General features: G+C 30.5%; 3 protein-coding genes across 4 annotated transcripts in view; 2 read left to right on the top strand and 1 right to left on the bottom strand.

The window, feature by feature from the left end:
* LOC134835721 (transcriptional activator protein Pur-beta-A) overlaps positions 1-17391 on the bottom strand; it is a 356196-nt gene that overhangs the window by 222655 nt on the left and 116150 nt on the right. The gene's annotated exons all lie outside the window — the stretch shown is intronic.
* Positions 1-17391, top strand: part of LOC134834393 (zwei Ig domain protein zig-8-like) — a 167369-nt gene that overhangs the window by 86195 nt on the left and 63783 nt on the right. The window contains exon 4 of the mRNA XM_063849040.1: positions 16880-17004. Within this exon, the coding sequence (XP_063705110.1) occupies positions 16880-17004 (125 nt within the window). The remainder of the gene's footprint in view (positions 1-16879; positions 17005-17391) is intronic.
* LOC134833355 (UDP-glucosyltransferase 2-like) lies at positions 1768-3481 on the top strand. Its single transcript, XM_063847652.1, has 2 exons — positions 1768-1889; positions 1945-3481. The coding sequence occupies exons 1-2, from the start codon at positions 1783-1785 to the stop codon at positions 3413-3415; spliced, it is 1578 nt and encodes a 525-aa protein (XP_063703722.1). The 5' UTR covers positions 1768-1782; the 3' UTR covers positions 3416-3481.

Genomic DNA, 17391 nt, shown 5'->3' with positions numbered 1-17391 from the left:
ATATTTTATTTTTTTTTGTTTCTGAATTTTTTGACGAAAGCTCCTTATATTAAAATGAAAATTAATCCTTTCTTAACTCTATAACAAATACTTGACCTGTCTCGAAAAACGATGCTTTGATTTACCAAATGAAGCACGTGAAACCCAGAAGTTTCTTGGAACTAAACTAATTAAAATTTCCTGCTAAATGTCAAGATCGTCTCAAGTAACTGCTAAGCATAGTCTGTAGGTCATGATATCAGATTTCGCTTGTTCACACAATGCGGACGGAATTCAATCCATTTCCCCGAAAAGAAACTTTGCGTGTGTTGAAGTTGTACTAATGTCTAATCCTATAAATATAAATTCGCATGAAGCGCCATTAACGTGCCTTGAGTGAGATATATTTCTGTCTTTAATAAATTATGTGTCCATTTAGTACTTTTGTGTTCATATTTTTTTTTCGGTTGGTTTTCCCTCGTGTCCGTACAGACATTCTCGCCATGCAGTACAATTTACTTGCAATTTATTCAACTGTCATCACGTAATGGTAGAACGTTGTTTCGCCGTCTAATTAATAATTTCTCTTGAGGCGGATTCATCAAATCCGTGTACACTTGTCATTTTGTATTTCCATCATCAACGTCGCCAACATTTGTGATATCCATCACGACGATGGCATGTGTCTGAAGGAGGATGAAATTGGCAATCTGTTAAATGCAATAATTTGGTTTAAAAAATATTTTTTGGGGATTTTATTTGAAATTTTATATTTTATAATAATTAAATTATTGATTAAAAAGATTAATTTAATTTTTAAAAAATTATTTTAATTTAATTAAAAAAATATTTTAAAAGTAACTAAATTAAAATTTATTTTTTTTTAAATTAAAAAAAAATTATTAAAAAGGAAAATTTAACTTAAAAATTATTTTATTAAATATAAAAAAAATAAATTTAAAAAAATTATTAATTTAAATTAAATTCAAATTTTCTTTAAATTTAAATAAATAATTTTTTAAAAATTATTTTTTTTATATTAAATAAAATTAATTTTTGAAAAATTTCAAAAATCTTTCTAAAATAAAATTTTATTTTTTAAAATTAAAAAAAATATATAAATTTAAAATAAAGAAAATGTTTATTTAAACTAAAAAAAAATTAAAATTTAATTTTAAAATTATTTTAAATTAAAATAAAATTTTATAATTAATTTAATTTTAATAATTGATTTTTATTTTAATTTAAATTAATAAAATAGAATAAAATTTGATTTAAATAAAAAAATATTAAAATTTATTTAAATAATTAATAATATTGAATTTAATTTAAAATAAATTAATTATTTAATTAATTTTAATTTTTGATTAATTTTTTTAAATTTAAATCAAGTTTTATTTAAATTTAAAAAAAAATATAATAAAATAAAAAAAAAAAACAAATTAATTTAAAAAAAAATAATTTATTAAAATAAAAAAATAATGATATTAAAAAAAAATTAAAAAATTAATTGAAATCAATACTTAACAAATAATAATTAAAACCTTGATCTCACGTGTCTTTCTATAAATATCGGAATCTTCCACACGCTCACACGTGCTTCTCAATTTAACTATCTTTAATTGAATGAATTTCAAATACCAAGTGTGTAATCTATACACAGATAAGACGCTGAACTTTATGTAAATAGTTGTAGTTAAATCTGTCATGTCATGCCATGTAATTGAGATTGATAACAAACACATCGTTATTGCTCTAAAATTCTGTTAGTTTTATCTCGACCGTTAATTGAGAAAGAGCAAAATGCGCTTTTTACTGCTTTTTGTTGCGATTTTCCCATTTTGGTGCGAAATTGAGGGAGCCAATATTTTATTCATGGCACCTTTGGCTTCTCCGAGTCATCATAATTGGTATTAACGAGAAAAACTTTCCTCAAAAAGATTTTTAATTAATAAAATTTTTTAGGAATCGGAATCTTTACGTCGAAATGGCAAAACGAGGTCATAATGTAACTGTATTGTCTGTGGATAAAGATAAAGAACCCACGAAAAATTTGCATTATATTTTAATGGAAGGAGTTTATGAAGCTCTTCATGACTCGAATGAAGCTGTAGATTTAATAGAATTTGCCAAATTGAGTGAATGGGGAGCTTTTGAGGCATTTTGGCATTGGTGCAGTTTCAATAGTCGATTAACGGCTGCCTCGAAAGGGATTCAAACTCTCTTGAATTATCCTGATAATTTTAAATTTGATCTCATTGTGGATGATTTATCGATGGCTCCATTTATTTTGGGATTCATCCATAAATTCAACTATCCACCGGCAGTTGCTGTCACGCCATTCTCGGTCCCGCACTACTTCACGCGTACCTTTGGAGGTCATCGACAACCGTCGTACGTTTCGCATCACGGATCTCAGTTCTCCGATAAAATGTCGTTCTACGAACGAATTGTCAATTACTTGTTCTACCTCGTTGATGACTATTATATGGCTTATCACGTCATGCCTGAGCAGGAATCTCTAATGAGGCAAGTTTTCGGTCGTTTAAGAGATTTACCGACACTCGAAACGCTCCAATCGGAGGTCGGCCTTGCCTTGGTAAATGTTCATCCAGCAGTTGAACAAACTTTTCCCCTTCCCCCGAACATGATTCCTGTTGGAGGTCTACAAGTTCGCGATCCAAAACCACTAGACCCTCCAATCAAAACTTTTATCGAGTCAGGCAAAGAGGGAACAGTTCTTTTCTCCCTCGGTACAAACGTTAAAAGTGAAATGCTTGATACCAAAACGAAAGAAATGTTTATCAAAGTGTTTGCGGAACTTCCGCAATACAACTTCCTATGGAAATATGAGTCAGATTTGACAATTCCCTTGCCGAAAAATGTCATGATTCGACCTTGGCTGAAACAAAGCGATATTTTAGCTCACGAAAACTTGAAAGCTTTCATCTCGCATTGTGGCTTAATGAGTACCCAAGAGGCGACATGGCGCGGTATTCCCGTCGTTGGGATGCCATTTTTCGCGGATCAGCGACGCAATGCGGTGGGAATCGTAAACCGCGGAACAGGCGTTCGGTTAGATGTTTTTACACTGACAAAGGAAAAGTTCAAGGCTGCCTTGTTAGATGTCTTGCTGAATCCAAAATATACTCAAAACGCCAAATCGCGTGCTCGAGTATTTCAAGATCAAATGGAGAAACCAATCGACAGAGCCATCTATTGGTTGGAATGGGCAATGCGGCATGGCGAAGACATGCAAGTCATTCAATCGCCGGTAAAGGAACTCGGATGGTTTGTCGGAAACGGATACGATGTAATGTTGTTCGGCTTACTCATTGTCCTTGTCGGCAGCTGGGCGCTACTTAAAACATGCAAAGTATTTTGTTGTGGCAGAAAGAAACGTTGTTCGAAGGAAACGAAAGAAAAATCCAACTAAAAACGAATAAAAAAAAAGTAACATTTGTGTCTGCAACGAAATGAACACTCTTTTCTGGTAGAAAACATTTTAACTCGTTCAAAATTGAATTCAAATAATTGAATGGAATTTTCAGTTCAAATACACTCGATCCGAAAGTTATTGTCGTCGTTGTCGTTGTTGTTGTTGTAAGTGCTTCTCTATGCGAAAAATTGAACAAACATTGCCATATAAACATTTTTATTAGAAAAGCAACAAACATTAACATGAGAGTGTGCATGACATTTAATTCGATTTGGTAACATCAGTTGCATTTGCGCTCAAGCACATTTAAAAAGTGGTCTCGAACATTTTTCTCGGAAAACTCATAAAAAAACGTCCAAATTGAAAGTCGGCATGTTTGTGTCAACTTCATGATAGCGGAAAATCATATAAGAAACGAGACAAAATTGCATGCTTGTGATCCTCCGCTAAGTTCTAATATAGAAGTAGAAACTTTTTTTACGAAAATGATACAATTTACAGCACAGCAGGGACACAAAAGATAATAAGCATAACACTTGTAACAATACTACAAGCATCCTGTTTGTTTTATAATAATATTTTTCATGCTGCAGAGTGAGGCAAGGAAAAAAATGAGAGACAGAAGTGTTATATTTTTATTATTACAAAGACCGCATTTCAAGATAAATTTGGAAAAAATTGGTATATTTTTCGGCATTTGTGAAAATTCGTGAAAAATTTTTGAAAAATTTTTTTTTCATCAATTCGAACTGAATTATTTAAAATTTTCTGAGTTTTCACAAAGTTCGACGATTTTTCAAAAAAAAAATACTTTTTTAAGATTTAATTTTTTTTTTTGAAAATTCGTCGAATTTCGAAGTAGAAATTGTGAAATTTCAGAAAATTTTAAAGAATTCAGTTCGATTTGTTGAATCAAAAATTTTTAAAAATTTTTTTGATTCATCAAATCGAACTAATTTATTTAAAATTTTATGAGTTTTTATAAAATTTTTCTTTAAAATTCGACGAAATTTCCAAAAAAAAAAAAAATTAAGGATTTAAAAGGTCACGATGCTTTTTTTGGAAAATTCGTCGAATTTTGAAGAAAAAATTTTGAAATTTCAGAAAATTTTAAAGAATTCAGTTCAATTTGATGAATCAAAAATTTTTAAAAAATTTTTCACGAATTTTTACAAATGCAGAAATTTCGCAACTTGTCTCTCGGAATCAAAAATTTTTATCGAAACTTTTCCTCCAAAATCATGAAACCTTTTTCTGAATCCCATCGTGCTTAAAATTTTCTTATTTTAGGACTTTCTGGAATATGCTTAAAAAATAAAAAAAATAAATAAAATTTTTACAAAGGGGGGTGCAAATCTAAATAAAATCACCTTTTTTGTTAAAATTTGTGTCATTTTTGTGATATTTAGTGCTTTTTAGCCTTCAAAGGGGGGGGGGGGGGGGTGCAATTGAAATTCTGAATTTTCAAGCCTTATCAGCGTGCAACGGGATCTGATCATATGGTTTGTTATACATAGTATAACAAGGGCTGAAAACCTTTTAAAAAATTTTGAGATGTGCAATTCCTGAAAAAAAAATTGAAAATTATTTAATCTAAGAAAACTTTATAAAAAAACACAAGAAAATTTCTTGAAAATCAGAAAAATCTCGGAAAAACCAAAACTTTGAATTTCATTGAAGTTTTGAAACCAAGTTAAATAAGAAACCTCAAAAAAAAATTTAAATAGAAAACTTTTGAAAACCAAAGTAGCTCTTCATTTCATGGATACTTTTCTATCTATTTTTTATTTGTTTGTTTCAACAAAAACTCAGATACGACGAATTTTTCTCAAAACTTACTTCAGGAACAAATAAGGATTGATTTGATAAGAAACTACAACAACAACAAAAACTTCTCAACAAAAGGAAAATTCCATGCAGAAAAATCCAATGATGTGACATGCCTTAGGTAGGTAGGTTGCTGTGAAAAAGTGTCTGTGAGGAAGCTGTCGGAACAGCAGGATATCATCATCATACATTTTTCCAGCTCGAGCAAGCAAACTGGCAAGCACTTTGGATGGCATTCTAAAAATTGTGTAAAATAAATATATATCCGAGAGTAGTTCTCCAAGTCTATTGTTGGAAGAATTTTTGTTACAACACAATAGTAATGCAACTATATCAGAGAGAGCGAACGAGTGAGAGAAAATATAAATGTTTATAATAATAATAAAAAAAGGGAACAACTTAATACAAAACACATTTGTTCTCAAGATATGACTGCGAAATGGAATACAAATATTACACAGTGCAAGCATTTCACGGAAAATATTCATATGACATCTTGTCTGTTCGTTTTCTGTTTGCAGAACTACGAGTCGTTGCATTCTTATTTTGCTGTAAGATTACTTTTTTCTTGTGAAATGCTCATTTCCTGTTACCATAAGAAATTTTTCATAATTGTGCTTGGTTTGGATTAAAGAAGAATGCTTTTAGCTGAAGTTGATTGGAATAACTGTTATTTGAAGACCCAAGTTTGTTATTAAAGTCTCGTTACATTCTAATCAACACAGTGAAAAATCTACGTCTCGCGCGGCGTTTCGTGATATGAGACGTGGAAAATTGATATTTTTGGCTTTTTTGAAGCAATGGTAGGTTTGCGGGCATATGTTTCTTGGCGAAAAATGATCTACTCGAGACAACGAACAATTCTAGTGAAAAAAAATTTTCTCAAAAAATTTCACCTCAAATTCGATTTTTAGCGATTTTCAAGCAATTTTGGAGTTTTTGGTTGAAAACTAAAATTTGTTGAAAAAATTTTTCACTCACAGTGAAAAAAAATTTTTTGAAAAAATTTTGATTTCCGACCAAAAATTCAATAATTGCTTGAAAATCATGAAAATCGCCAAAAATCGAAGTTGAGGTGAAATTTTTTGAAAAAAAAAAATTTTCACTAGAATTGTTTGTCGTCTCGAGTAGATCATTTTTCGCCAAGAAACATATGCCCGCAAACCTACCATTGCTTCAGAAAAGCCAAAAATATCAATTTTCCACGTCTCACGCCAAGTAAAACGTACATTTTTTACTGTGAATACTTACCTACGTCTCTCCAAGTGTATAAAAGTTGAGTGTCTTTTCCATTTTCGTCGCATTTCCCATCATGATGTTGCCAGTTTTGTACAATATCTCAGCATTAACTACGCTGATTGTCAATTTGCTGCTTCAGAATTTGAGTTTGAACCCAAATATTCGGACAATCGTTATTTACAAAGACAACGAAGTCAGTGGCGATTTTGTCAATGGCATCTTGGACCAAATGTCGGATTTTAACAAACCTTTAATTGTGATAGATCACAATCGTAGTTCGGAAATTACTTCACTTACCATCGGTAATGAGGTTGTTCATATTTTTCTATGGATGGATGTCAGAGACGACTTATGGAGTATTAACTTGGATAAGATACAGAATTCGGAGACGGTCTTTTATGTCTTTGAACGTTCACAAAGGATGGAAGATATGCAAACTTTGAGTCAGCGTCTTTGGACTTCATCAACTCGTAAAATTTTTGGATCAATTTTGATCTTTTTCGACGTTGCCAATGGACAACCTAAAATAACGACTTTCAATCCGTTCACGAATCAATTTAGGCAGAATTTTACCCAAGTAGTTTTCAAGAAGCTCTATGGTGAGATAACGAATGCGAGACGAATTAACTTGCATGACTACAAAGTTTCAGTTTTGCTGGCGCTGAGGGCGCCCACAGTGATTCAAATCGCTGCGAACAAGTTTGGAGGTCGCGATGGCAAAATGGCGGCATTTTTAGCTGAATATTACAATGCAACCTTTTCGTACATAAAACAGGCTGAACTAGCGGTATTGGTGATGCATCAAGAAGGCAACAGAAATGTATCGCAATACGTTCCAGCGGATTCTGTAAATGAAGATGACGTGTTTGTGGTTGATGATGAGATTGCACCAACACGCTTGAATGTCTCGACAGACCTTATGATGAACGCCCAGCTTTGTTGTGACTTTGCCAAGAACTACAGAAATTTTTATCCGCATGAGTTTGATAATTATGTCGCGATTGTTCCGAGTGCCAGTATCAATCGACATCTTCGACATATTTTTCATCCGACAGTTTATGCCTACGATTTTTATGGGTTTTTGATTTTTTCTGGACTTTGGATCGTTTTCAAGTTCTTATTGTACAACAAAAATGAAGAAGAAGTTGACTTTGTATACATCTTTTTTGAGGTCTTGGGAATCGTGTTGCAAACAAAATCCACAAGAGGTTCCAGATTCAATAGCGAACGCATACTACTCTCATCATTTCTGGTTTTCACAACCATCATGAGCATTATTGAAGCAGCAATTATCTACGATGAAATGATCAAAACGGTCGAACCAGTGGAAATCAATACGTTGAAGCAGTTGGCGGATAGTGAACATCAAATAATGATTACGCCTGAGGCTCGAATCTTCATGGAGTTTGGGAATGTATCGGATCGGCTGCAGAAAAAGTTTGTACTTACCAATGGCAATGACATCGTCTACAATATTCTGGCGAAAAATGTGACACAGGGTTATGTTCTGAGGAAATCTCGTGCTGAATCACTTCTTCAGAGACACTCGTTGTACCAAAATGGCGATTGTGTCTTTCACATTGTTAAGGAATCGTTATGTAAGTACCTTACAGTTCTATGGGCGGGAAAGAGGTCAGATTAATCCCAAAAGAGGTTAAATTAACCCATGAAGAGATAGTTCAACCTCTTAAGGACTTAATCTGACCTCTTTTTCGCCCGTAAGAAGACAAAAAAGATATGAGATTGATCTCTTAAGAAGTCAAATAGATCCCTTATGAGTTACTTATTAATTCAGCTCCTAAGGGATCAATTTGACTTCTTAAAGGAAAAGAATCAATATCATGCCTTTAAACAATTAATATGAAACAATAACACAACAATAAGAAACAATTTTTATGACAAAATTAAACTTCGCGATTCAATTTGTCTCTAAAGTTATCAATGTTTATTAACAAAAGTAATTCAAGTTATGGTTTCAATGTTATTGTTAACGCCTTTCAGCTTTATTACACAAGTGAATTTTTTAAATCCTTTAAGAGGATTAGTGAAACTCTTCAAGGGATCTATAAAACCACTTTAGAGGGCAATGCAACTTCTTTAAAAATTCTACTTCAGCAGCTTCAAATAACCAACTATTCTGAAGGATTTAAACCTCCTTGAATTTCTGAATGTTTAAAGCTGTTAATGGACAAAAGGAGTTAAATTGACCTCTAAAATGGTTTTGTTAATCCCTTTAGGAGTTCAAATAATCCTTTAAAGAGTAAAAATTCACTTAAGATGTTAAATTCCTTTCTTTTCAATCCAATCATCCAGTAAATGAGATTTTTGTTCAAAATTATTACTTTTAGTGCCTTCTCTTCAATCCTACTACGGACATCATTCGTTCCCTTTTGCCGATGATTTCAACCAAGTCGTTCAACGTTCCCTTGAGAACGGAATTTCGCTTCATTTTGACCGCATCTCAAAATACGAGCTCTACTTTGAGGACAACCATCGCATGGAAATCGATAATCACCTACAAAGCCAAGCAAAGGTCATTGATGTCCCCGAACTCATGAGTACCTTAATGCTGTTCTTCATCGGAATCTCTGCAAGTTGCGTCGTTTTTATCGCTGAACTCTATTGGCATCGACTTGAACCAAAAGTTCGCAATTGGATCGAAATGCGAAAGGAAATTGACTTGATTAGAACGATACAAGAACAAAACGAAGGATTCATCGACGAAACGTTGTTTGAATTTGTCGAATGAGGCGTCTTCTGATGCAATTATTTACCGTAGCGACGAACGTTGTCTTTTACTCGATATGTTCAATTCAATTAATTTCACTGGAATTTAGTCGCTTGTGAGATTGTTGACGTGCACCGAAACTTTCGTAATTCAATTACTCGATATTTTGTCTTACACTTTTTGGCATGGCATCTATGTGTAGTGGTATTCGCAAATAAAACAGCCTGCTACTTGATAAAAGGTGTGTAAGTGTGTGTGTGTGTTTTTGCACAAATAAACAAAGTTTTTAAATGAATTCTGCCAATTATTCGTATTATGTGCGGATTGATTGTTTTCCAATCAAGCAAACCATTGTTTAAGCGAACGAGTTATTGGTAAATGCCGCCAGACCGCCACAAAAAGGCAAACAATTGGCTTTATTTATCAGCTAAACATCAAAAGAAATTTCGATTTTATTAACACTCTGGCTGTTTGGGTAATACAATGGAATAGGAAATCAAATAAAATTAACGATTTATTTGCGTGCGTGATTTAAACATTTTACCGATTTTTGGATAAACAAATGAGTGATTGCTTAATTATTGCTCTTTGACGTGACTTTTAACATAAATTTTGTTGTACAAAGTTTACCATGTGGATTTGGGCTCCTATAGGGTATGCAATGAGCTTTACACTTTAAATTTTCCATTTTCCACGAATTTTCCTTTGTTTTATCCCGATTTTTCGGCATAAAAACATTCTTTGGCCTAAAATCGACTGTTTAAAGCAAACCATACAATTTTTTTTCGAGACAGAATTTGAATTATTGCATTTAAAATTTTCGTTGATTGCATATTTCGAGAAGTTAAACAAAAAAAACTTTCCATGGTTTCAAATAAAATGCATTTTTTTTTGCAAGGACTTTCAAAAAACTTCGAACTGCTGTAAAAAAATGACACAAAAGATCACTTTCGCAACACAAATTACAATGTAACTGCGCTAAATGACCTGAAATAGCATTTAAAAGTTTTTAACGTGAATCGACTGAAAGCCGTAAATAAGCTGTGAAATGCAACAAAAGCATAACTTTCCGGTAATTTTCCATTTTATTCACTGAAATTCACATTATAAAAGTCCATTAAATCAAAATTGAAAAGAGCCACGCGAATTTTTTTTTTAATACGACTTCGCTTCCATTCATTGCATTGTATGATTTATGAAATTTCTTTTTGTCGCAATTATGAAGCAAATTAAAATCAAAGTAATTACGAAGTTAAGGGGGTTCTTTTGTAACGCTCATTGCTAGTTTTCACACTCGTACAAAAAAAATTAAATTACAAAAAATAAAAGAAAAGTAAAAAAAAAGATAGGGCACAAAAAAACTTTTCTTTCTTCAAGTCCTTCTCACTTATATTTTCTAACAAAGCATTCGATGAAAAGAAGAAATGAGCGTGGGCTCTTGACTGTGTGTGGTTTCTCGCAGACATAATGGAAACGAGTTTATTATTATTTAAGAGCAATACTCAGCGATGTTTCTACTCACTATGGAGAAAACAATCAGTGCAGCAGCAACTATCATGACGAGTAACAATGATGACGGCAGCAAATAAGGACAATTGAAAAAAATAATAGAAAGTTTTCGTTAGAAAAATAATCAAATTAATATAACGTATTTTTAATTAAATTTCTACCCAGGAGCATAAATCTTTCACATTTTTTGAAAATTGAATGAATTTTTTGACGTTATAATTTCAAATTTGAAGCATGACACATTTAAAAATTTCTTTCAATTAAATTTTCGCCTATTGAATATTTTTAAAGGTTGTCCCAATGAATAATTGAAAATATTTGACCCAATAAAAATTTTGAAATTTTTAACTTGTACAAATTTTGAATTTTATTCTAAAGCACATTTTAAATTTTCTGACCCAATGCATATTTTGAATACTTACAAAATTTTAAGACCCAGTGCATATTTTGAAATACTCACAAAATAGCACCCTATAAAACCTTTGAATTATTTGAACTGTAGAAATTTTAAATTTCATCCCAATGCAAATTTAAGTTTTTAATTTATTTTTTGACCCAAGGCACATTTTATCTTGAAATGTAATATAATCCCAATGCACATTTTGAACTGAATACTTACCAATCATAAAAGTTGTCCTAAAGCACATTCAAAATCTTTAATCCCAGTGAACATTTTAAAATGTCTGCCATTAAAATATTTTAAATTTTTGACCCAGTGCACATTCTTCAAAAGACATAAATTCTTAAAAGAAAGTCAATTTTTTTTCAAAATGCGTTTTAAAAAAATGAAATGGTCATCATTTGTACAATTCACGCGTTCTTGTGTGTATTTTTCTGCAATTTTCTCGCAATTTTTCCCATTGTCATCGTCCTTGTGTGTATGAGATTGTACATCTGTTCTTGAAAGATGAAAAATTAAATGAAATTAAAAAAGCGAAAAATTAAAGAATAGATTTAATTTACTCGTGTGTCATCGAGACGTCAATTTTCTATTGCACATTCATTTTTCATCTTCCTTTCTCTTGTTTCATCTGATGCCGAAGCGAAGCAAAATCGTTACAAAGTGAAATAATTGGCAAAAATTTTCCTCACTCTGAAAAATTTTAAATACAATTTTTTTTTATTTTGCTGTTGTTTCAGTTTTATTCATTTTATTATTTATTTATTTATTTTTCGTAGCACGCAGCAAAAAGAAACTCCAATAATGCATTTTAGGTATGATGGACCTGACGTAGTTTCGCAAAAGTTTTAAGTGCTCATTTAATCGAGTTTTTCATACCGATATGTTTATATTGGCTTGACGTACTTTTTTTATTCTTCTCTTGTTGAGTTTTTTTCCGAGTGAAAATCAGGCTTATAAATAATATAACGAGATTTATTATGGACTATAAATATTAAAAAACTGAGAAAAAAGCGACGAGCAGGAAAGAAATCGAATAAATAATACACGAGAATGCGGAATGAAATGACAAATACCACCAGCTTAAAACTTGCAGCAACTTTGGACGATATCGTTGAGAAATAAAAAAAAAGTAAAAAAAATATAAAATAAAAAAGTGAATAGAAAACAATGGAAACTGTTGTTCCAAATCGGTTTAGAATGAAAAAGTTTTCCAAATAAGTTTTGTTGTTGCCTACCATACTTGACTTACTTATTAAAATGCTTTTTATTTTTTTTTGTGTTGCTCCGCTTCACATACTTTCCAAAGTAATTTTTGAGAAGCTTTACCGACTTCCGATTTCCTGTGAAAATTCATAGAATACAAAAAAAATCGTATGTAGGTTTTTTTTTGTATTTTTCGTTAAATATTCTCCCCAACGAGACGACTCGAGTATTCATCTAATTTTATTTCATCATCATCAACATAAATGAATTTCTCAAGTGGTTGAAAATTAATTTTCAATTTAAAATGTTAGACATGGAGGAACGAAGATTTGTTATGTGAACGTAAAATATAAGCAGGAAATAGCAGACTAGCATCAAAAAAATAATGTTTAAGAGGGGTTGATGACTGACATCGAGGCGGAATAGAGGCGATTTGAAGTGTTTAATTTAAAAAAAAATAACGAGGGAGCCGTCAACGCTTTTGAGTCGAAAAATTGACATTAAAGTCATTTAAAAGAAGATTTTTTAAAAAGTTTTTCTTCCTTTTGTGAACTAAAATTATTCAAAAATTAATTTAAAGTCATTTAATGGTTTTTATACAATTTCTAAAAATTTTCACAAAAATTGTTTAAAAAATAATTTTTGATTTTTTTTTTTATTTTTGTTAAGGCCGCTCCAAATTTTTTTTTTGAACTTTTTGTCCCATGCCCCATTTTAAAAGTCGAAAATCCAAAATAAAAAAAAAGTTAAAAATTTCATCAAAATTGACCGTTTTTTGGTCTTTTTTCACATTTTTTAAAGAAATTTCCCAAAATTTTTTAAAAAATTATCAATTTTTAAGAATTTTTGTATGAAAAATCGTATTTTTAACTTATTACTTAACGTATTTAAATTTTTATCAAAAAAAATATTTTTTAACATTTTTTGACAGTTATTTTTACGATTTTTTTTTTGGGACAAAAAGTTCGAAATAAATTTAGAGCGGCCTAATTTCAAAAAAAAAAATTTCTTTAAATTCTCACCCTGTCACATGATCTTAGACGATTTTAGATCATCCTGCTGTGAGCTCATCATTAAAATCAAATATTTAATCTTTTGAGATGATCGAAAAATCATCTCGACGATAACACAACATTACTCTGCATAAATAATAATAATAATATAAATAACAAGGAGATGAGTTTTTCCGATTTCTACAACAGGCACAAAATGCAATATTTGATGTGTAAACAAGTCATCATGGAGCAATTTTTTACTCGTCTACCTTGTCATGTCGTCAGTTGATTTGTTGTGTAAGAAAAAAAATTTTGTATAAGACATAAAATTTACCATTAAGTATCGCCCCTGGGTATACAACAAGAGCACATACACCAGTTGATACATAGATAATCGAATTTTTATCTTATTTTAAGTACATATACCCAGAAAATCACACAATTTTACCGCATTTCGATATGGAGACGAGCAACGACGAATGATGATGATGATATGGTGATGATATAGATTGAATTTGCAACGTTCATCGGCGTTGTCATCGTCTCCGTCGCTCGTCAATGTTAAGTTTTAATGTCAACAGAACTCTGTCATATCATGTCGGGAGTTAGAATATTTAATTTTTAGTGGCGATATTGAGATTGGCGGGATTTTTTTTTTAATGGAAAATATTTTTGTTATTTATTTTTTTTTAATTTTAAAGTTTTCATTAAAATTAGCAAAATTATGATTGAATACTTTAGTTTTATATATAAAAAAAATTAATTTTAAATAATAAAATAATTTAATTTAATTTAATTAATTAATTTAAAATTTCTAAGATTTTTTAAAAATTATTTTTAATAAAAATTAAACGATTAAAAATTTTAAATTTTTTCACATTTTTGTTATTTTAAATCGGGAAAAAATATTTTTTTATTATTTTAAATTATTTTTATTAATTATTTATTTTAAAAATAATTTTTATTTATTTAAAATAATTTAATATTAATTTAAAATTTTTAATTTAATTTTTATTAAATGAATATAATTTTTTTAAATCTTAAAAATTCTGTGAAAAAAAATTTAAACATTTTTAAAATAATTTAAAATTTAAGTTAAAAAGTTTTAATTTAATTATTTATTTAATTTATGCATTTAAAAAAAATATTAATTATTTTAAAATATTAAAAATAATGTTTTAATTAAATTAATTAAATATTAATATTTGTTTTAAAAATAAAATTGTGATTTTCAATTATATTTTTACTATTTCCGTAAATTTTCTGGATTATCGAATGATAAATATTTTTTAAAACGATAAGCAATCAATTCGTGAACTCAATTGCTGATCAATGTCAGTCAAAAGTCAATTTAATTACAATTATTTTTTTGAATGCAATTTTTTAATGTGCAAAAAATCACAACAACCACTGCTCAAAAATCAATTCAGATGGGTCATTTGTGTCACGCATGTCATGATAAAAGAAAAATATTATTATTCAGTAAATAAAATGTAAATTTTTTTCCAGACCGCCATCAAAAATGTAAATCCATCGTCAATCCATCCATCCGTGCATTTGTGGTGGTTATTAAATTGAATATTTTTTGTTTATAAAGGCACGAATTTTATTTAAAAAAAATATGAGAAAAAAAAATTTTAAATCAATATTAATTAATGGTTTCCATTATTAATCAACGTGAAAAGAGATCTGTCTTTTATTATTATTTATTTAAAACGAAATTTGAGAGGCTCGTGTGACATGATGATGTTTCATTAGTGGCTTGCAATTATTCTGTGAACCGATGAGATTTCGAGGAAGTAATCATTAATGCAAAAGTCGAATATCATGAAATCCAGAAAAATTCATTCAGGCTTAAAAAACAAAAAGAAAGAGGAGATAAATACGCATTACATTTGAAAATTGTCACCGTATCGGATTCTCGAACGAAGAAAAGTTCTTGACAACGAACATGATCATAAATATTCTCACTCAAAAAACTTTTTGATAGGTCGCTGTCTCTTTGCATTGAAGCTACGTGTACAAGACGTAAATATAAGACCAAAAAATTTTTTTGGAAGGCGCTGGAAAAAGCACACACACAACTCGAAATTGACACGAAAGAAAATTTTGATCACGTTTTGTCAAATCATCTTTTCGTATACACCTACGACATGGCATCAGGCAAGCAGGCAGGGTTACATGTGGTACGTGTCTCCTCAATGCTACTCGGCTTTAATCTAAAATATTTTGATGAAGTGGTGACATGATGCTCTCTTGTTCAAATGTTTACGCAATTTACGTTTCTTTTTGTCTCGCGAATGGCGTTACATAATAAAAATGGCGAGAAGAAAAAAAAAGTGGAACATTTGTTGGAGTAATTTTTAACTGTGTATTCCGCTAATGAGCGAAAAATGTGCGTTTGGTCATGCGAGAGACGATTCCCATATGAAATTATTAATGACTCGTTAGGACTTTCATCATGGCTAATGATGCTAATCCCTTTCATGACCTTTTTCTTGATGTTACGACATATGTCTCTCTCACACTTTCTTTTTTTTTCTTGCTCTCGTGAAGTACCTTTAATGCAAACAAACGCGTCAATCAAAGAAAAAGAAGAAGGAACCGTAAAAACGAGGGTACGATAATGAGATTGTTCTTTTTTTCTAAATATTATTCTAGAAACTCGAAAAAAAAATCAACATTAGCGCATTTTTGCATGCAGAAAAAATTTCCATGGGCAGTTGTGGGGTCGAAATGATCTTTTTTTAAACTTGAAATCTTGAAAATAAGTTCCTTAAATTTTTTTTAATGGAGATTTTTAGAAATTTTTATTTCTTTTTAATTTTTTCAAAAAAAAAAGTAAATAAAAATTTCGAAAAGATTTTTCGATTTTTTGTAAAGACTTTTCGAAACTTTTATTTAAAAAAAAAAATAATTCTTTAAAAAAAATAAAAATTTCGAAAAATCTTCATGTGAAAGTTTAAGAGCATTATTTTCAAGATCCCAGCATCTTAAAAAAGACATTATGTCCCATTGGATTGAAAAAAATCATGACGCTAAGGGCAAAATGAAACTTTCTCAATACTTTGCTTTGGTCTGTTGAAGAATGTTGTTCCATTCGGATCGATTTTGAGCTACAACTGTCCAATTTCTCACATTGAGCGTTCTCAGATCGGCTTGGATTCAATCAATCCATCTTGCTTTTGGTCGCTCAACACCTCGACGTCCTTCTGGATCCTTTCGATAGCATAGTACAGGCGCGGTCTGAGTTCATTAAATGGCTTGCCCATCTCAGTCGGTTAACCTTGACGATCGCATCCTTACCTCACATTCCGTGGATGAAATTAATGCAACGTCATGTCAGCTTCCTTTTTCCGGTATTTCGTCGCTTAATAACTTCATAATCATCCAATAGTACCTGAAAGAAAAAAAAAACTAAAAGAAGGCATCACTTATGTCAAATTAATATTTTATATCAAAGCTTACCATTTGGTCGTTTTGATCAAATTCAATGTTTAATGAACTTTAAGTGACTCAACGCATTTTCAAATCTCCTTTTTTTTCTCTCATTTCAGTGGAATTAGCTGCCGTGACAAGTGGAAAGCCCTATTTCGATGATATCAGTGCGCGCAATGTGACAACAGTCGTCGAGGATACAGCAATATTAAAATGTCGTGTCAAAAATAAAGGGGATCGAACGGTAAGTGTGTGTTTTTATTTTATATTATACATGATTATCGCACCGAATCAACATCATCATTGTCAATATTACTATTATTATCGTCATTTATTCGAGAAAATGTGGTTTTTCTCTCTTTTTCGCTTTTTCTGCTGTGTGTGTGTATTTTATTAATATTTTATTGGATTTCACGGGAAAAAACGAGTGATTCAACATTCATGACAATTGGCAAAATTGTTTTTTGATTGAATCTGCTTGAATTGTAGGAAAAACCAGAGAGCAAATATTTTCTGAAGAGCCTGAATTAACTACAATGCGTCTTTGCTTGATGTGGTTAGAGTTATAAATGAACATGCAAACATTCCTTTTAATGAGATAAAATTTTATTGTTGAGAATTAATTAAAAAA

Source organism: Culicoides brevitarsis, chromosome 3 (assembly GCF_036172545.1).
Source record: "Culicoides brevitarsis isolate CSIRO-B50_1 chromosome 3, AGI_CSIRO_Cbre_v1, whole genome shotgun sequence".
Lineage (NCBI taxonomy): Eukaryota > Metazoa > Arthropoda > Insecta > Diptera > Ceratopogonidae > Culicoides > Culicoides brevitarsis.
Note: the sequence above shows the minus strand (reverse complement) of the source record. Positions and strands in the feature narration are given on the sequence as shown.